The sequence below is a fragment of the Leucopleurus acutus genome, assembly GCF_964270905.1.
Source record: "Leucopleurus acutus genome assembly, chromosome: 7".
Lineage (NCBI taxonomy): Eukaryota > Metazoa > Chordata > Mammalia > Artiodactyla > Delphinidae > Leucopleurus > Leucopleurus acutus.
In genome coordinates, this window is record NC_139150.1 from 69,161,485 (window position 1) to 69,183,895 (window position 22,411).

Consider the following 22,411-nt stretch of genomic DNA (forward strand, 5'->3'; position numbering starts at 1 on the left):
TAATGATGCAAAGCTGACCCTAGTTCTGACACAACAAGTCATTGTAAATACACCACAGCAACATGAAGAGACAGCACGTTTGGGATAACTGCTTTAGAAAAATGCAATATCTTTCAACAATGAAAGACAATAAAAATATCACCTCCTCCCCAATTTTTTCCTTTTCAGAACAAAATGGAATTTTCTTTTAGCCAGAATAGGAGATATTTCTTCATTCTACTCTGTTGAATGTATGCCCTCTTTTAGAAATACCCTTCAGTGTTTGCTCCCTCTCCTTGGTTATATAGTAACCTAATATAATATTCTTCTCAGAAACAGAAGATGCTTTAGAAATCAGGATAGTTTTTCTTTTGCTCTAAATAGGCAATCACATTCCAGCTCTATAATATATTCAGAGAGACAAGATACAAGACAGGAAATGAAAAGGATACACTGAGACATCCTTTTAGCAAAAACTGATGGAACTTCTTTTTCTTAACTAAATTGCATTAATGAAGTGTTCAGTTGAAGCACTGCTTTAAAATGCTTCTTGACTGAAGTGGAGGCTGAGTATTTAAACTGATTAAACAGTTGAGACTTCACAAGTGCAATGAAGATCAAATGTTATGCTGGTGGGGACTGTGCTAACAGCACATGTCAGGAGGGGAGAAAAGCCTTTCCAACAACTGTGCGTCACATCGGCCAACTCACAAACGTGTATCATCTGACCTGTATTGATTCAGGGGATGGAGCAGGAAGGGGGCAGGCCCCAGCTCATCACAGAATATGGAGATCTTCTATGTAACAATAACTTGGGAAAGTGTCTAAGTAAATGTCTAAGCGTCATGCATTTTTCACCAGCTACACGTAAGAGCAGCCAGTGGTCAGGATGTTGGTTGTTATAAAGACGCTCCTCACCTACAAGTTTCAGTCCATTTTTAGGCTTTTTTTGCCCTATCAGTTTCCTTCTTGTCAGATTAAAGACTTCTAAAGGGAAATATTATAAGGCCAAGGCCATAAGGTTCCTTATTTTCTCCTATTTAAAAGGAATACAGATGGGTGAGTTTGGGAGACAAGGCGGAGAAAGAGATATTGAGTACGGCCATAAGGAAGAATCGCTGAGAGATTTGATAGGGCATATACTCTAAGGAGCCTCTTCTCAAAGGACACAAAGGCATCACCAATTAGCAACATATGGTCTGTCCAGTATGGGTTAAGATCGCACTCTTTATAGGAATTTTAGGGTAACAGATAATGGGAAAAGATTTAACGCAATAATTATAAATGTAATTTTTAAGTTCAAATAGATCCATACTTTTTCTACTCAAAACGCATTAAAGTAAGCATGCCTATTTGTTTTCCTCATGATAAAGAAATAAAATCCTCAAGGCAATTTCAAGTTGACTATTAATTATAAGTGACATGAATTACCATCTTATAATGTAGAATTATGCCTCACCGCATTAAAGCTACTTAAGGAACCTAACTGTCAGCACACTTAAAAGGAATTTATTTTCTGGAAAACACACAGGTGATCCTAGTTTTACTTAGGTCACACACATAATGCATTGAAGCCAATTATGCATTTCTAACTACAAACAGCAAACACATTTCCTCAGATTCTGAGCTACCTACAGCAATGGATCTACACAAATTCTTCAAATGAAAGCAGAGTTAATTTCAGCAGCCAGTCCTGCCACCTTGGCATTTACTTTGAAGAGCAAAGACTTCTAATAGGACTTCTTCCCTATACAATTTATGGAGGAAAAGCCTCTCCTTTCTGAGAAAAAAGAATAAATAGTTCCCTGGAGAAGTTGCGTAAGCATGCCAAGGTACTGCAACTTAAAAAATGAATGTGACCATTTACTGCCATTGTTTTTGGCGTCGCACACTTTTGCTGTGGCTATACTATTAGGCGGAGTGAAAAGGTATGTTTCCATTACAGGGAACCTCATTCCTTCCAAGACACTCACCTGCGACTTCGGCTGCCTCCTCTATTTACAGGTCTCTCCATTTCGGAGTCATTGTCATTATCCTCTGCCTCATCTGATTCTTCCTCATTGTCATCGGAATGCAGATCTTTCATTATAGACCTTAAAGGACCTGAGTAATGACAACGAACCACAGGCAATCAAACACACTTAGCCACATCAGACACAGAGGAATGCTCACCAGCACAGAGCACTGGTTAAAAATTACCACTATCATATAGATTTATACAATTTACATGACCAATTTGGTAGTTTCTGGAATGCAACTTCTGCCAAAACACTATTGCTTTCATAACAGATGCCCGAAAATGTTCTTTAGAAGATCTCTATTTCCTAGGGATTTTTTTCTATGCATTTTTCTTCCTTAGGAAAAATCACACCTAAAAAGAAAGCTCTGTTAGTAAATTGAATGTTTTGTTAGGTTAATCCGTGTATTGAAAAGTTGAGACTAATAAATCACCATGGTTGTAACTTGTTCTTAGCAGCGCAGCCTTTGTGTGGTAGTTTTTGATCTGTTAAGGTTTAGCTGTTCCTTTTATTTCAAGGTCAATTTCAGGTCAAGCAAGCATTTCAGTCAAGTTCAGATTATAAAGTATTTCAATTCCATGGTGTAATGTCCTATCTCTGATTTTGTATTGATCTTGGACACAAGGTCTTGTTGCAACAATTCTGTGTAGCCAATTTTATTTTACTTTTTAAGAAATTCCTGGCAAAATACTGGCATGTGTTTACATAAATAAGACCATGTAATAAATCAGGTGCCCAGAATATTCAAAAGAGTATCCAGTATTAGATGGGAGAGAAAAATCAATTCAGATTATTCTAGAATTGAAAAAACAAACAAACAAATGCATCGTGTGGCTTATTTTCGTCATACTACTCTAAATGTGATGAAAACAAAATAGATATTTCTAATCTTAACAGAAGAGATTGTAAAGGCAACCAAGAAAGTGAGAGAGGCATTTTCATTCTGGATTAGCCAATTCCTAAAGTCTAATCTGTGACAGGACTGTCTGAGCTATCATTAACTCACTTCTAAAATAAGTATTGACTCTCTGTAATCTCACATTCTGCAAAACCCAAATTTCTCTGCTTTTGTAATGGGCCTTTATCTTTGGAAGTCAGTGGAACAAAAACTCTGAACACCCAAAATGAACAGTGTCTTATTTTTTCCTGGAAGCTTAGCCTTAGCCTGAACACACACAACAGTTTAATCCTTTTCAAAACATACAAGGCCATCAGGAATTCAGCGTGGTCAATGAAAAAGGCAATGTGTGACATGATGCTCAGAAACAAATTATTTCTTGACACTATCTCACTTTTCATGTTAAAAAAAACAAACAAACAGAAAAAAGGAGCCCACATTTGAAGAGTTTCCACACATGAAAAAGTGGAACATATATTTAGTTAATGTTCCAGTTAAAATTTTTTTATTAAATTTCTTTATTTTGAGTTGAGTAGAAGAAAATATATTTTAAAGACAGCAAATTAACACTCACCAAAGAAAAAGGTCTACTAATCTGTAGAAAAATAATAAAATGAAAGATGTCCAGGAGGGAGACTAAAAACCTATTTCTCTCTGTCAAAGTCTCTCAAGTCCAGCTTTTGCTATTGTATTTCCTTTGGGAACTCCCTGGAATGGGCTGTGTCTATAATCCCTTTGTAAAATGGGACTCTGATGGCAGGGACTGGAAAAAGGGGAATTTCTAAAGGTCGGCCTCATACAACAGAACAATACTCAAGTGCATTCCTAGGGGAAATAAAAACAACTGCATAAAAGCCAAGTTATCATTCAAATAATAAAACAGTAGAAAATAGGCCATAAATCAACTCATTAAGATGTTATATGAGAAAAATGTCTCCTAGTTGGCCCAGGAGATGTGGATACCTTGTTGCCTGGTCTGGGACGGTGTGAAGCTGGAGCTGGAGCTGGAGCTGGAACTGGCAGGACTGGGTTGTTCAGACTTGAAAGAAGAAAAAGTTATCATCAATAAATGTACAGGACACTACATGTCTAAAATTAAAGCCACTATTTTTGCTCAAACATATTTTACCCCACAGAAACAGTCTGACACTGTGTAAGAAAAATGACTATAAATTGCCTTATGTCGAAAACCCTAACACAGAGAGTCAGTGTCCTTTTCGTTTTGCCCATCATATTTTTATTAGATGCAGAAACAAGTGTAAAAACTCAGGTATAAAGAGGGAAACACCTGGGTGTGATACGAGGCAAGAACCTGGCTTTGATTCCACTCCTATGTTTACTGCTATCCGGATCTCGTTCTGAAAGATACCTTGATTACCCTTTCTGCAATGTTTGATTGACTCAACTGGTTAAAACATAGTGGTAATGAGGCCAAGGTCATTAGTTCAATCACATTATGAGCCAGTTACTTTCACTCTGGTCCAAGGCCATGACCCAACCCTAACCCCATTCATCCAGTTCACAAATAGGAGACCTGGCCAAGTCCCACAAATGAGTCAGGGGAGAATGTTCCCACTACTTAAAAAAACAAAAAACAAAAATAAAAAAACCACCCTTTTGATTCCACAGCACACTGATGCAAGGAAAGAGCATCACATACACACACCCCACTCTCTTACTCTCAATGCATTCCCTTCATCCTTCAGTACCCAGAATAAATTTCCACATCCTCCTTGACCCATCAACTCAGAGTTCTCGTCCTTCCCCAAACCCACTGAAAATACGGATCATCTGCTTAGAAGATATGCAGTAGTATCGTTCTACCTCCGACGTGTATGTCTTTTCTTTCTAGTAGCCTGCAAGCACTTGAAAAAGCAAGGATTGGGGCATTTGTCTTGTGCTGCTTGTTATTCCCTCGTACTCAGCAACATGCATTGCATACAGCAGGCGCTCTATCTGTGACTGGTGGCACATTAGGCCCTCTGGTCCACCATCTGCCAGTTTTTGTTTTTTGTTTTTTTTTGCAGTACGTGGGCCTCTCACTGCTGTGGCCTCTCCCGTTGCGGAGCACAGGCTCCGGACGCGCAGGCTCAGAGGCCATGGCTCACGGGCCCAGCCGCCCCGCGGCATGTGGGATCCTCCCGGACCGGGGCACGAACCCGTGTCCCCTGCATCGGCAGGCGGACTCTCAACCACTGCGCCACCAGGGAAGCCCTGTCTGCCAGTTTTTATGAGACTTTATAGTAGGTAAAGATGGGAAGAGAAAACACATGGACAGAACTGTGCAGAGAAATTGATCATGCCATCCACACATTTGAATTTTACATATTTAAGGCCCAATTTAGTCTAAAATAACAATGTTGATAAAATTGGTTGAAAGAGTGGACCATTTCTATTCCATTTTTAATGTGCTCATAGTTTCAACTACATACTCATGTTTTGGTTTTCTTAATTAATTTATTTCTGGCTGCGTTGGGTCTTCGTTGCTGCACCCAGGCTTTCTCTAGTTGCAGCCAGTGGGGGCTACTCTTTGTTGCGGTGCGCGGGCTTCTCATTGCGGTGGCTTCTCTTGTTGTGGAGCACGGGCTCTAGGTGCATGGGCTTCAGTAGCTGTGGCACATGGGCTCAACAGTTGTGGCCTGCAGGCTAAAGCGCAGGTTCAGTAGTTGTGGCACATGGGCTCAGTAGTTGTGGCTCGCGGGCCCTAGAGCACAGGTTCAGTAGTTGTGGCGCACGGGCTTAGTTGCTCCGCGGCATGTGGGATCTTCCTGGACCAGGGCTCGAACCCATGTCCCCTGCATTGGCAGGCGGATTCTTAACCACTGCGCCACCAGGAAAGTCCCCATACTCATGTTATCTGAGAAACATTTGAGGTCTTCTCATGGACAAGAAACATCTTTCTACTTTGCTCAGTGGGTGACTACGTTTATCACGGCCACGTGGAGGACAAACAAACAGCACAATCAGAAGCCACTCCATGAAGGTGAGAATCTCAGTTCAGCTCGTATTACAGTTTCTCACCCCTGATTTTTTCATCTCTCCTCTCAGCACTGAACCCACTACTCCCCCCTCTCCAAGCAACACCAAGCTCCACAGACTCAGACACAAGGAAGCACTTTCAGGCATTCCTAATGCACACTTCACATCCCCAGGCTGGATGGGAAAACAGGTGTCAGTAATCTACCACTCACCCTGCAGGAAAAGAGCCAGACGGGATCTCTAATGAGCAGCAGGCGGCCCACCAACCCATCACCACTGCAAGATTTCCTTGAGATTTGCAGTACAATGTCCTACACATTGCTGTTTGCGGCCCACAAAGGAGAGCTGGTGGACAAGGACAGAGGCCTGTGGGAGGTACTCTTCATTTCTGTCAAGTGGCTTTTCCACTGTCCAGTCACTATGGTGAGTCACACACTGAAAGGGCACGCAGTCAGCAGCAACGTGCAATGCTCAGCTGCAAAACATTTCTCCCGTGGTCCACAGAGCACTCCCTTTCCTCTCGAAGTTGCTCTTTTCAGCCATGAAAAGTGTCTGCAAATGGTATTATTTTGATAGCTCTGGAAACCATTTGGGAGCCAAAAGAGAGGTTTCCTTATAGTGAGCAGAGAGAGCTCTAATCCCCATCCTGCCTGGCCAGTACGCGTTGTCGCACTGGACTTTAAAGGAGCTGTTCTGCCAGAGCTATTTGCTGAGAGTGACATTGATTAGGATCAAGAGGACGGTGGCCATCTCTCCAACTACCCCATGCTAAATGTGACCCATCTGTCTCAAGCATCATGCCAATGCCCGAACCAAATCTGGAGGCAGCCTTCTTTTAGTTTCTTAATCATAAACAAGGTTAATAATGCCACAGTTGCTAACCATCATAATAATGCCATAGTTTGCTAACTGGAAAACAGTAAAAATACGCAACACAACAGGAGAAAAAGGCTTTCTATGCAATGTTTATCATTAACACCCTGACTCTTCCACCAAACATTCGAGCAGGCTTACAGTAGAAGACATATTCATTCAATGAGAATATTAAAATGGAAAGTTGAAAGCAACAGAAGTGGATGGAGGAGGATAAAATGTTGAATGATGGGCAGAAAATTCCAATGTCCAGGAAGCTTTTTGCAATCAGGACAACGACTTGTAGAATTTGAGAGCTGAGGAGACCTTTGAGATGATTGAAAGGAGTGATTCTCATACTTTCTTGAGCAGTTGAGAATCAACTGGAAGACTTGTTAAAATGCAGACCCACCCGGGGTTTCTGATTCTCTAAGTCTGGGATAGTGATGAGAAACTGGATCTCTTACAAGTTCCTAGGTGATGCTGATGCTGCTGTTCTGAGGGTCAACCAGACTTTTGAGAACCACTGACCAAAGACTCAGAAATTCACAGCTGTGAATTTTCATCAGAATCAGCTGGGTGGATTCTACACATGAGGAGATTCTGATTCAATGTTTGGTGGGGTGGGGTGTGGATGCCAGCCATGTTTATATTTTAAAAGTTCAACAAATGATACTAATGAACACCACTGATATTAAGTTGATCACTTCTCTTTTTATACAGGCAAAAAACATGTTTTTGAAAGAATCTTAATTTTAAGAAAGCGTAAGAGTTTGCATCATGAGAAAAAATAGAAACTTACTGCTCTATCCAGAGATAGTATCCCTGCCTACTCTTCCAAGTATTTGGCAAGAAAGCACCCTGACAGAACATGGTTACCAGTAAATAAAAACATTTATGAAGCATGTACAATTGTGTTTTGGTGGATGGACCTTAAACTAACCTAAGCTGACCAGGACAAAATTCAACCAGATGTTAACTGCTCAAAAAGCCACTCTGCTACTAGATGAGGCTGACACAGCCCTAGATTTTAACAAGTCCAACAAAACAGAGCTGCCGCTCACTTTAAGTTTGTATTTTTCAAAAAAAAAAAAAAAATAGATTTACCCCCCAAAAATACAAGTCAAGGATGACTATTTAAACTAGGTAAGGTTGTGTGCTTTACAAAAATATTCACCATGAACAGGGCTAGATTAAGATTTTTTTTTTTTGTACGCGGGCCTCTCACTGTTGTGGCCTCTCCCGTTGCGGAGCACAGGCTCTGGACGCGAAGGCCCAGCGGCCATGGCTCACGGGCCCAGCCGCTCCGCGGCACGCGGGATCCTCCCAGACCAAGGCATGAACCCGCATCCTCTGCATCGGCAGGCAGACTCACAACCGCTTCGCCACCAGAAAAGCCCTAGATTAAGATTTGTATAGGCCCTGAGGATTGAAGAGATTATGGTATCTTCCTTTTCCCTCCCTAGGTATGCCAAAAACTAAGTGCAGGGAATTCCAATGAGGTTCTGAATTTTCCCTTAATTTAAAACTTGTTTTTGAATATCAAAATTCTCCTCACTAAAAAAAATTTTTTGCTTCTTTTTGCTGATGCCCTAAGCACGTGTTTAGCTGATTTACTGAGTAATCACACACTATACATGAAGTTTCTTTAAATGGTGTGCTCCACAGTGACAAAACTATAGGCTTAAAAATCTCAAATCTATTGCTCACTAATATATGTTTTTGGAAAGAACGCTTAAGCATTAGTTTCCTCATAGAGTGAGGGCACTGAACCTCACGTGGAAGCGATAATATTAAGTTGATATAATAAAGTAAAAACTCCTAACCCACTGCTGTTACAATGGCAGCTAATCAATACTTAGTTGCTCCTATTATTTACAATAGATCGCAAATTCCTCTACTGCCTAAAATAAGATATATCTTTACTACCAAAACAATGGGCCTACCAAGATTTGCAATGCAATCTTCAACATTAAATGGCTACGCAAAATCATTTTGTAATGAATTTTCTACAGAGGATTATTTTTGTCCAAGACAAATAAGAAAAACTGCATGTTTATAACTCCTAGAAGTTAAGTGCTGCAAACAAGAACACCTGTCAAGGCAGGTCACATGACAGGACTTATAAAATCTGCCATTGTTCCTTAAACTGGGAGCAGACTTCCTCCTTAGGTAATCAGAAGGCAGAATTTCCATCTTTTCTAATGGGCAACTATATTTATGAACAAAACTTCAACTCGATCTTTAAAAAAATAAAAATAAAGAACAGGGGGGAGAATTATATATACCTTTCTTCAGGAGAAAGGAAGAGAATACCATGTAACTAGTTAAATTATTTTAGACACATTGCTACCTTTTTTTTCACAAATTTCTATTTTGTTTAGAAAATGAAAACACATACCCTGCGATAAAGATCATCTTTTCTTTGCACAAATATTCAGAAAGACTGTGTCAAGGATGAGTACTAATCAAAGAAGAAAATACAAATGTCATACACTTTTAAAAGACTAATTCATGATGGATATTAACGAAATTTATGTAGCAATCATTTCACAATACATTCATGTATCCAATAATTACGTTATATACCTTAAACTAATACAATGTTATATGTCAATTATATCTCAACAAAACTGAAAGAAAGAGACTACCTTGGACTTCCCTAGTGGCACAGTGGATGGGAGTCCCCCTGCCAATGCAGAGGACACGGGTTCAATCCCTGGTTTGGGAGGATCCCACATGCTGCTCAAGCAACTAAGCCCACAAGCCACAACTGCTGAGCTGGTGTGCCACAACTGCCCGCACGCCTGAAGCCCACACGCCTGGAGCCTGTGCTCTGCAGCAGGAGAGAACACTGCAGTGGGAGGTCTGTGTGCCGCAGCGAAGAGTGGTCCCCGCTCGCCGTGGCTGGGGAGGGCCCATGTGCAGCAGCGAAGACCCATCGCAGCCAGGAATGGATAAATAAATAAATGAATTTATAAGAAAAAAAAAAAGAGAGACTACATCATTTAGTTTCTTTACTATAAAGAAACTGAAGATAATCCAACTCAACTTTCAAATATACATTTGATTTTAAAGAAAAATGACCTATAACATCCGTTCTATACAATTGTGTAAATGTTCTTCATCCTATGAACACACTCTTACCAATTTCTGTTAATAGGTAATATATTGTGGTAGCTATGTCAATTCAAGGTAAGAAGTTAAGCAAGGAAATAAGTATTCAAAGTTATAAAATAACACTTAAATTTAACAAGGTCAACGCAAGAGTGAATTGTCAAAAGGTTAGAAACAAGAGAACTTTTATTTTCATTTGGTTTTACATTAATAACTCAAAATAAACATGCTAAAGGAACAAAACCTTATATAGAAAGGTATATGAGAATAAGATTGGAAAAATCAGTCAATAACTCTAACCTCTTAATGTATCTTTGTGTAGCTCTATCATAGTCTTTATTTCGTATGATCTGCCATGAGAAAGGCAAGTACGTTCTATGGACTACATGTGCCCCCGCCCCAAGAAATTGTATATTGAAGTCCTAACCCCCATGTGATGGTATTTAGAGATGCAGTCTTTGCGAGTAATCAGGTTTAGATGAAGTCATAAGGGTGGGGCTCTCATGATGGGATTAGTGCCCTTATTTAGACAAGACACCAGAGAACTTGCTTCCTCCATCACCCCTCCCATGTGAAGACACAGTGAGAAGGTGGCCAGCTGCAAGCCAAAAAAAAAGAACCTTCACAGGGAAACCAAATCAGCCAGCACCTTGATTTTGGATTTCCCAGCATCCATAAATAAATACATAAATAAATTTCTGTAACTTAAACTACCCAGTCTATGGTACCTTGTTATGGCAGCCAGAGCTGACTAAAATAGAACACATTTTTTAATCTCCATTTTACTGATGATGAAACTGAAGCAAAATAAAATTAAGTGGCCAGTGGGTAATATTTATTAAGTGACCAATGAGATGGTACAGAAAAACCCAAACGAACGTTTTGGCCAGCCCAATAGGTGGATTACAACCAAGTTTTGTGACTTCTAATCCAGTGCTCACTCTACTACACCTACTGACCTTGAAAAAGTGCTATCAATTTAAAGCAGGGTCCTGAACACACTAACACCCTTTTATAACACTAGTGTCAGGGAACAAAGTTTTCTATGTCACTGTGAAACTGAATATTCTTCTGTCTAAGGGACATCTTGTGATCAGCACCCAAAGCAAACCAGTGGTAAGACAAAACACTTCATCCCTGGGTCTGAATGTGTCTGTATCAACTGCTTCTAACATTCGTCCAATCAATACTACAATGTATTTTGGCTACTCGCCTCTCTAGTACAGTAAGTTTTGTTTTTTAATAAAAAAGCAAGTTAGTTTCTCCTCTGAATTTTCCCGATCCTCTGGACATTGGCAGTGATCGAGAGGACCAGCCAGCACATCAGGCAACACACTACAATCATTTATTTTATTTGCCTTCAAGGGTGATCTACTCTCTTTTCCCAACCCTTCTATACAATTCCCATAAACTCCAGGGGTAAAAACAAAAAAAAAAAACAGAAATACGAAACAGAATTCATGCTTTAAGTAACCTGTCAACAACTCTTTCTTTGAAAACAAGGTTTAATGGAGAAAGGACAGTGGAATAGGAAGCTGGAACCATTATTGCTAATTACTCAGGTCTGTGACCACACGGAAGAAACCACATCTCTCCCTGGCAAATCCTCTCCATTTGTAAGTATTGTGACAACTTGAGTGAACCTGATGTTACATTATAATTGTATTTAGTCTCTTGGGCCCTTGTATTATCAAAAGCTATTGTTATACCCATCATTTGCCTGTAAAAGAGCAAGATCCTAAGACTTACCCTCCCCCCTGGTTAGCAAAAGAGCAAAGATCTTTATTTCTGTTATATTTTCAATTTACAGACAAAATTATCCTGGGTGCCAAGATAATTGGCTTTATATTGAGGTGCCTCTGTTTTTACAATTGCGTTTGCTTTCTTCGTTATTACCGTCATCTTCACTATTATTATTAAATGCTGTCATCATTTTGTACTCCCTGTCTGAGAACACAAAATCCCATTAGGAAACGAAATGGCCTTGGGGAACAAGGGTCTATAAATCTTTCCATAAGACCCTTTTCCACACTTAGGGATGGCTATAATTTTCTTTTAGCTTCCTCTCTTTTAAACAGAGGAGCCTCAAGTCTTTTATCTCTCATCACCAGTTGTACTTTGAAGGCTGCTACTGACTATTGTGGCCAGAACATGTGATCTTTCAAAAAAAAATCCAGTTGCTGCAAGATGGTGCATGTGCCAGATGTGTTCTGAAAATCGCTCACTTGTTAAGAGCTTTAGGAATGAGAAATCATCTGGAAACAGACCATTTACAGTTGTACCACCTATAAGCATGTTACTATTCCTTGAGCAAAGACTGTGCACACAGAAGTTGAGTTTCACAACTGGCCATTAAATATACCACTTGGTTGTAATGTTAGAGACTTATCTTTTAACTGGTCTCTTTTTCTCTTTCGTGTGTTTTGAGGGCAGAGGAAGAAAAAAGTTACAAGTGAGAGGGTTTAGAGCTGTAATGCCTCACAAAAGAGAAATAGGAAGAAAAAGAGTTTCCTGATAGAACTGCCCCATAATTAACTGCTACTGAAGCTGACCAATGAACATCAAAACACCACTGCTCATCAGTTAACAATAAGATCCCTTAACTGTTGTCAGAACTACTATTCAGTTACTTGTGAAATAACCCACCTGTATAGCTCACAAGCACTTGAAATAATGAAAAAGTATTAGTGGATTCTCGCTCTATATAAGGGCAGTGTTGAATTGAACAAAGTCCTAAAAGTACGTTATATGTGGTTATAACTCTCAGTTTGGGATTATAAAATTTTAAATATTAAAGTAAATTAAACAGAATAAATTCAGAGTATCAAAAACATGGCAATTAATTGAAATGAAGTAAAACACAGATACATGTAAAGAGATCTTGACAAGATATTTAACTGCATTTCCTTATTAATTTTAGACCTTTTTAAAAATGGCTTACTTAAAAATGGTCATAGAGTATTTGACTGACACCAATAGAATCTTTATAGACTTACACAAATGTCAAGAAGTTTTATTAATTTTAATCTTTCGACTATCTTAGAGAATTTTCCCCATTAAATGTGAAGCTTAGATTTACTACCACAGCAGCAGCATCAAGAGTTCATTTTATTTGCTAAATCCTTATTTCCATGGTACTTGGACTTCCAAAATAACCAAAACCCACTGGGAAAAAAAGTTTTGATTGAAAACTAACCAATCATCATCAGGTTAAAAATGCAACACTTCTCATGATCAGTCTAGACAACAAAGATTGTTAATAGTTGCAAGGACTGTTTCTTTACAAGCCTTGTATCTTCCTAATTAGAATAACAGTGCATTTTCCAGGTAACATACTGGAGCCCTTTCTTCTGGATGAGAGGGCTTCAAAGTTCCTTGGGTGTGGATATGCACATATATGTTCACAAAGATGTGTGTAAGGTAATCCACAGAGGTAAAAGAAAATAGAACCTTTACTCATGTTTATTTTCTGTCTTTTCCTTTTAAATTTTCAAATTTTTGTATATGCTTTCTTGTATATAACATGCTAATATGGCTATTACTATATGTATAATTTGGAAATATACATATATAGGGGATACATGTTTGCTAAAACAAATGAGTTAAAAGTCTATAGATAATTATCAGTTTTAATTCTGTAATTTACCTGCTCAAATCTTAATTATATGACATAGATTTCAAATTCCGGAGTGACGTGTGCTAAACATATAAGGCAGCATCATTAAAATTTACTCAGGGACTGTCCAGATTTTTGTACTTTATGCTCAAAATTGACTTTAGAGCTTAAAATTTTAATTTTTAAGTTAAACGAAAATACTTTAACAGAGCTCCTTAACAAATAAGAGGTAACACAAACTTATTTAAAAGATAAAGTGCACATACATTTTCTTAAAATAATAGCCCAACAAAAAATACTTTACATAACCTCCTTCTCCCCTGAAATTTGAAATTCATTGCGGCTCTACTTGAAACTCTCATTTTATAGTGTGTGCTGAAATTTAAGTTACACGATTTATTAAGTGAAACTGAAAAGTTTATAAACAGTCTAACATCTAAATATGTTATACTTGCATTCACTTCTATTAAAATGTTAAATACTAACAAAACGTTTATAAAAATAAAATTATTTTTAAAAATTCCCTTCTATCTTAATGAAAATAAACTAAAATAGTAAAAACACAGCACATTTAAGAGACTGTTCTCATGTGAAAACATTAGGAGGTGAATTTTTTGTTCTCAATGTACCCCCTTAAAAAACGTGGTATTTAGAATCAACACATTCCCTATTAGTAATATTAGATTCTTGTCAAGAATAGGAGGAATGTTACTGCTTATAAGGCTCTAAAGGAACCTACATTTCCATGCACACATCTTATATAAGCCTAACAGTTGCTTTTCTTCATAAATCAATCTATTGTTGCACTTCATAATGAGAAGGCAGATTTACTGCCTTTTACCGCCTTTTCTCACCATCAGAAAGATGCCTATTTGGGTAATAGAACATTTCTCTTCTTCAAGGGTGTTTGCCATTAGGGAGGCAGGGGCAAGAACCTTTAACATCTGCTCCCTTCAAGTGAATGACACCTCTAGTTCTCACAGCCGGAATGCTGAAAAGCAAACGCCGGTACATTGATAAAAATTCTCTAACTTGAAAAAGCACAACACTTGAAATACACTGAAGACATACACATCTCTAAAACACGCATTTGGGATTTGAGGGTTATACTGTAAAAAACGGTAAAACATATCATTTTGATTGCTAACATTATAATGCAAATGCCATGAAATCATCATCGTAGTTAGAACAACAGGAGTTTCGAATAAAGACCTTTGATTCCATCATCTTGAATTTTCTCTAACTCTGAAAACAAACCTAAAGTACCGGCAAGTAAGACTTTAACCATTTGTCATCTCAGTATTGTGTGGTAATAACAAAAGAGTTTATAATATAGCCTTACATTCTTCTGTTTTTATTTACTTAATTTATTCTTCCCTCAGGGAGAAATATTGAAGAATTGTAAACTTTAGACTTCAATTTAAAAACAAGAGAAAGGCACTTGTCAGCATCTAATTCCTAACCATCTGCCTTTTAAAAATACACAAACATGTACTCACCCACTCACTCTAGTTAGGCTAAACATTCTTAGCAAGTAAGTAGATCTTGATGGATCTAAACAGAAGTTTCAGCAATCATAGTTCTACTTTTGGAAACACAGCTATCTTTAAACAGGCATCGTGATTCCTACTAGCAAATGCAATCGACCATAAATTAAAAGCAAACAGACACCATCCAAAACAAGTAAATAAAGTGAGGCAGGTATTGGAGTCAAGGGAGAACCTCCATTTTTGAGGAAAACTAAATTATGTCTTCTGTCCATGAATATGGAGTATTGCCTAGTGAGCTAACACTTGTTGTTACTTTGGGCTATCTTTTGTCACTTAAGCAATGGTTTCTGACAGTTTTACAGGCTGTTATCCCAAGGACTTCAGTATTTATGGCCTTTATTCACTTGGGCTTTTTGCTCTCATCCACTGATTACTAATCACTAAATAGATTTTTTTTTTTATGGGACTGAAATTAGCTCAAAAGATGTCCTTCGACAATGGCAGCTCAGGACAGTATCAGCTAAAGGTCTTCCACGGCCTCTTCCTTGCTCTCCTCAATTTTCTCTTCCTTACAGACAAGTTAATGAGGGTCCAGATCCACGCTGTTCAATTAGATCAACAGCACAAGTGATTTACAACATTCTTAGAGCATGGTTTAGAACCGTTTGTGAATTGATCCTCAGAAGCTCATTCAATTTCAATACCTCAAGGATGATTTAAAGACCTAAACTTGTTTTTAATCTTCATGAAACAAGAGCATTTCCTACTCATAGAATCATTATTCAGGAAAAGCTACAAACCTTACATACATACAGTATTTATACAGCTACAAATTCCACAAACCTTAGTGTACACAAGCATGTATGAATGTTTCAAAGATATATATTATATCTTAAAACTTCGGCACATTTAGTTCACAATATGGCATTCAAATTTCTTCCTATCTTGTAAAGGCTACTTACTACCTTTTTGTCTGCTCTACTTAAAAGAACCAAGTGCTGAAAAGCAAGTAGAAAACACAGACTCTTCTTTCCACTTAATTGCATTTGACTTAAAACATCTCCTAAGAGATTGGTTTTTATCTTATGAACAATGTGAAATGTGTAATAGATCACGTCCTCTTTACCAGCTGGCTGCTGGAAGCTTGGAAGTCAAATTACTCTAGAAAATGGTGTTTTCTGATAAACTAAAACTCTGAAAGAAAACTAGAAATGTTGATATTATTACTCTCATAAACTTCTGGATGAACTGAGCAAATTGCACAATTCCTTGAGTGTGTGCTAAGCAATGAGGTGGGGTGGGGAGCAGAGAAGGGAGAGGGGAGAAACTAGCTTTGAAGGAGCACTAAAGCTCCACTTACTGCTCTACAATGGAATTTACTAAATACGACTCTTCCTGAAATGAAAGGGATTATTACGATCAGCTTCTGTTTTCTCTGAAATTATGCTGGAATGAAAACATTTAAAAAAGGAAATGTTGTTTTAAAAAAAAGTTTCTTAAGCCTTTAGATATCTCCATGTCTGGATAAAAACAATGTGTTCTACTACATCAGAAAAACAATGTTAACTTATTGAGTTTAGTATTTACATGAAATTACTTTGCCCATTTATATATAACATTAACTATTTGGGCATCAAGTAACTGCATTTAATTTATAGACACCCATATGGTAAATTATCCTTGAATATGGTTCCAGGAAAATTTATTTCTGCCAATAAATGTGCATGCTTTCTGACATTCCAAATATAAAAGTATGTAACTCTCATATTTCTCTAGGAAAATTTGCCTAACTCTGAACAAATGCTATGTTCTTTAAATTTTGTTACTACTTCTCTTAGTTTATATTTGTCACATATATTAATCTGTAAGCCTAATTCCATTCAAACTGTCATACAATATGACTGTTAAAGAAATTAAAAATTAAATACATGTACTTGTGTAGAATTTATATACTCATAAATTTTAAGAAAATAAGTCAGTTTCCCTAGGATTATCAAAACATATTAAGGAAACAACATTTTAATGTGCAATTAAATGATAGCTAATTTGTATCAAATACTCTAGCAGTTAGATGACAAGGGGTGTCCTGTTATTTTTTTGTAAGTTAAAAACAGTACACTGTTTGCTTTTACATCTAAAAATATGTGACTGGGGAAAGAAAAACATTTTGGGTGTATGGCTTTGTAGTATACGATAAGCTATGTAATTATGAAAAAAATGGAAGAATAGTATTCTTTTCTAAATGAAAAGATTCATTTCAGATTAGTAAGATATTTATGTCTAATCCTTAGCTTCCCTAAAAAAATAAAAGTCTACAATAATCATGAATAGAAAAAACTTCAATTTCTTTAATATGTGTTTTAGTAATTCCTGAGTAGATAAAATATGTGTAAATGCTTCAAACTCAGAGGAGAAGGGTATCTTTTTTTTCTTCCTACCTTAAATCACAGCAGGGCTCCATTATAAAGTGAGTTATTATAAAATCATACCTCCTCTTTTATAAACATTGTCTCTAATTTTTCTTAATTAGATTATAGCATGCTACCTGCAAATTAGTGATCTAAAACTGAATTCTTCTATAAATCGAAACCCTGTAGTTCTTTTACTCATCTCACCACCCTCATCCCCCCACCCTCCCTTTCATTACCTTGTAGAACATCCTAGAAGCTATCTTTCCTATGAAGTTACTGCTCACAATAAATAAACTTTACATACAGCTGGCCTTTAAAAATCAGAAATACAGCAAGCAAAGAAATCATCCTCACCTCTTTTAAAAGGAAACAGAGTAGCCCTCAGGAAAACAGAAGTGCCCCAAAGTTCACATGTGTCAGCAAGGAGTTGAGAGCTGTTAAGAATGATCCTCTTGAAAAGAAAGAAGTCTCCTTAGGCACCCACATGTATATTTAGATTAGATTGGCAGTTTAAATGACAGCAAACACATGGTCATGACTTCCCAATTGCTCACTCGTCCAACACATACACACAGGCTAATCAGAAGCAAACATCCACTCCGAACTGTTTTAGAAACTAGCTTCTTCCATCTGATATGACCGTATGTGTGGTAAGCATACATTCTGCTAGAGAGATCAGATGTCAAACACTTAACTGTCTCTCCTAGTATACCTGGATCTTGAATCACATTGCTTTAGTTTTCCAGGACATTTCTCTAAAGTTAAGTCTGACTTATCAACTTAGGTCAGTTGAGTAAACTCCCTGCTCTATGTAACCTGCAGAGTTTTATGAAGTACATATTTCTTTTATAAAGAAATGGCCATGTGAAGGTTCCAGGATCTATTTGTCTTAGGAGTATTTTAACTGTAAGACCTGACTATCCTATCAGTAATAGCACACACTCCTAGTCCGTAAACAGGGCAAAGTCACTACAGAGGATCACATTTGCTTGTGCAAATAAAGAGTGGTAGAGTTACCGGGCTTCCCTGGTGGCACAGTGGTTGGGAGTCCGCCTGCTGATGTAGGGGATGTGGGTTCGTGCCCCAGTCTGGGAGGATCCCACATGCCGCGGAGCGGCTAGGCCTGTGAGCCATGGCCGCTAAGGCTGCGCGTCCGGAGCCTGTGCTCCGCAAGGGGAGGGGCCACAGCGGTAAGAGGCCCGCATACCGCAAAAAAAAAAAAAAAAAAAAAAGAAAAGGTAGAGATACTAAACATGAACTTTAAGCTCCTATTCATTACTGGGCCACTAGTAACATTTTCCAGTAAATAACACACACACACAAAGCACTATTTGGAGACAGCTATGAACTACACCTAAAACACTGTAGTGTTGTGTGTGTGTGCGTATATATATATATATGTATATATATATGTTTATATCATACCTGTTGTATATATGCACATATATTGAGATTCATACATATTAAGATGTGTTAGCAAATGAGATGCAAATAGCCAAATGCTCTATGATAGAAGGACAGGTTACAAAAAATGGTAAACAATTTTGCACTTAGCTCTAACGTCAAATACTTTGAAAACTCAATATTAATACAAGGGGTTAGTAAAATGGCTGGAATGGCGAACCCGACCACCAGGACAGGAAAAATGAGATTCGAGGGGAAGATGGCGGAAGAGTAAGACGCGGAGATCACCTTCCTACCCACAGATACATCAGAACTACATCTACATGTGGAACAACTCCTACAGAACACCTACTGAACGCTGGCAGAAGACCTCAGACCTCCCAAAAGGCAAGACACTCCCCATGTACCTGGGTAGGGCAAAAGAAAAAGGAATAAACAGAGACAAAACGGTAGGGACGGGACCTGCACTAGTGGGAGGGAGCTGTGAAGGAGGAAAGGTTTCCACATACTAGGAAGCACCTTCGCAGGCGGAGACTGCAGGTGGCGGAGGGGGAAGCTTCGGAGCCACGGAGGAGAGCACAGCAACAGGGGTGCGGAGGGCAAAGCGGGGAGATTCCCGCACAGAGGATCGGTGCCGACTGGCACTCACCAGCCCGAGAGACTTGTCTGCTCACCCGCCGGGGCGGGCGGGGCTGGGAGCTGAGGCTCCGGCTTCAGTCAGAGCTCAGGGAGAGGACTGGCGGCGTGAACACAGCCTGAAGGGGTTAGTGCATCACGGCTAGCCGGGAGGGAGTCCGGGAAAAAGTCTGGACCTGCCGAAGAGGCAAGAGACTTTTTCTTCCCTCTTTGTTTCCTGGTGCGCGAGGAGAGGGGATTAAGAACGCTGCTCTAGGGCTTCCCTGGTGGCACCGTGGTTGAGAGTCCGCTTGCCGATGCAAGGGACACGGGTTTGTGCCCCGGTCCAGGAAGATCCCACATGCCGCGGAGCGGCTGGGCCCGTGAGCCATGGCCGCTGAGCCTGCGCATCCGGAGCCTGTGCTCCGCAACAGGAGAGGCCACAACAGTGAGAGGCCCGCATACCAAAAAAAAATAAAAAGAACGCTGCTCTAAAGGAGCTCGAGACGGGCGCGAGCCGCGGCTAAAAGCGCGGACCCCAGAGATATGCATGAGACGCTAAGGCTGCTGCTGCCACCACCAAGAAGCCTGTGTGCGAGCACAGGTCACTATCCACACCCCCCCTTCAGGGGAGCCTGTGCAGCCCGCCACTGCCAGGGTCCCGGGATCCAGGGACAACTTCCCCGGGAGAACGCACGGCGCGCCTCAGGGTGGTGCAACGTCACGCTGGCCTCTGCCGCCGCAGGCCCGCCCCGCACTCCGTGACCCTCCCTCCCCCCCGCCTGAGTGAGCCAGAGCCCCCGAATCAGTGGCTCCTTTAACCCCGTCCTGTCTGAGCGAAGAACAGATGCCTCCGGCGACCTACAAGCAGAGGAGGGGCCAAATCCAAAGCTGAGCCCCTGAGAGCTGTGCGAACAAAGAAAAGAAAGGGAAATCTCTCCCAGCATCCTCAGGAGCATCGTATTAAATCTCCAAAATTAACTTGATGTACCCTGCATCTGAGGAATACATGAATAGACAATGAATCATCCCAAATTGAGAAGGTGGACATTGAGACCAAGATTTATTATTTTTTTTCCTTTTCCTCTTTTTGTGTGTGTGTATGTGTATGCTAATGTGTGACATTTTGTCTGTATAGCTTTGCTTTCACCATTTGTCCTAGGGTTCTATCCGTCCGTTTTTTTTTTTTACATTAAAATTTTTTTTCTTAGTAACTATTTTTTATTTTAATAACTTTATTTTATTTTACCTTACTTTATTTTCTTTTCTTTTATCCTCTCTTTCTTTCTACTTTTTCTCCTTTTTATTCTGAGCCGTGTGGATGAAAGGCTCTTGGTGCTGCAGCCAGGAGTCAGTGCTGTGCCTCTGAGGTGGGAGAGCCAACTTAAGGACACTGGTCCACAAGAGACCTCCCAGCTCCACGTAATATCAAATGGCGAAAATCTCCCAGAGATCTCCATCTCAACACCAACAGCCAGCTTCACTCAACGACCAGCAAGCTACAGTGCTAGACACCCTATGCCAAACAACTAGCAAGACAGGAACACAACCCCACCCATTAGCAGAGAGGCTGCCTAAAATCATAATAAGTCCACAGACACCCCAAAACACACCACCAGACGTGGACCTGTCCACCAGAAAGACAAGATCCAACCCCATCCACCAGAACACAGGCACTAGTCCCCTCCACCAGGAAGCCTACACAACCCACTGAACCAACTTTAGCCACTGGGGACAGACCCCAAAAACAACGGGAACTACGAACCTGCAGCCTGCAAAAAGGAGACCCCAAACACAGTAAGATAAACAAGAAGACAGAAAAACACACAGCAGATGAAGGAGCAAGATAAAAACCCATCAGACCTAACAAATGAAGAGGAAATAGGCAGTCTACCTGAAAAAGAATTCAGAATAATGATAGTAAAGATGATCCAAAATCTTGGAAATAGAACAGACAAAATTCAAGAAACATTTAACAAGGACCTAGAAGAACTAAAGATGAAACAAACAATGATGAACAACACAATAAATGAAATTAAAAATACTCTAGATGGGATCAAAAGCAGAATAACTGAGGCAGAAGAACGGATAAGTGACCTGGAAGATAAAATAGTGGAAATAACGACTGCAGAGCAGAATAAAGAAAAAAGAATCAAAAGAACTGAGGACAGTCTCAGAGACCTCTGGGACAACATTAAACGCACCAACATTCGAATTATAGGGGTTCCAGAAGAAGAAGAGAAAAAGAAAGGGACTGAGAAAATATTTGAAGAGATTATAGTTGAAAACTTCCCTAATATGGGAAAGGAAATAGTTAATCAAGTCCAGGAAGCACAGAGTCCCATACAGGATAAATCCAAGGAGAAATACACCAAGACACATATTAATCAAACTGTCAAAAATTAAATACAAAGAAAGCATATTAAAAGCAGCAAGGGAAAAACAACAAATAACACACAAGGGAATCCCCATAAGGTTAACAGCTGATCTTTCAGCAGAAACTGCAAGCCACAAGGGACTGGCAGGACATGTTAAAGTGATGAAGGAGAAAAACCTACAACCAAGGTTACTCTACCCAGCAAGGATCTCATTCAGACTTGATGGAGAAATTAAAACCTTTACAGACAAGCAAAACCTGAGAGAGTTCAGCACCACCAAACCAACTTTACAAAAAATGCTAAAGGATCTTCTCTAGGCAAGAAACACAAGAGAAGGAAAAGACCTACAATAACAAACTCAAAACAATTAAGAAAATGGGAATAGGAACACACATATCGATAATTACCTTAAATGTAAATGGACTAAATGCTCCCACCAAAAGACACAGATTGGCTGAATGGATACAAAAACAAGACCCATATATATGCTGTCTACAAGAGACCCACTTCAGACCTAGAGACACATACAGACTGAAAGTAAGGGGATGGAAAAAGGTATTTCATTCAAATGGAAACCAAAAGAAAGCTGGAGTAGCAATTCTCATATCAGACAAAATAGACTTTAAAATAAAGACTATTAGAAGAGACAAAGAA

The 22,411-nt window shown here is 39.3% G+C and overlaps 1 protein-coding gene across 3 annotated transcripts in view; it reads right to left on the minus strand.

Moving 5' to 3' along the window:
* Positions 1–22,411, minus strand: part of MLLT3 (MLLT3 super elongation complex subunit) — a gene marked incomplete at its 5' end in the record, with an annotated part of 259,908 nt that overhangs the window by 14,538 nt on the left and 222,959 nt on the right. For 2 of the 3 annotated variants that reach the window (XM_082843268.1, XM_082843267.1), the window contains 2 exons: positions 1,953–2,082; positions 3,859–3,934. In XM_082843268.1, the coding sequence (XP_082699394.1) occupies positions 1,953–2,082; positions 3,859–3,934 (206 nt within the window). Of the gene's footprint in view, positions 1–1,952; positions 2,083–3,858; positions 3,977–22,411 lie in introns of all 3 variants that reach the window. The other variant, XM_082843269.1, reaches the window with a different exon arrangement.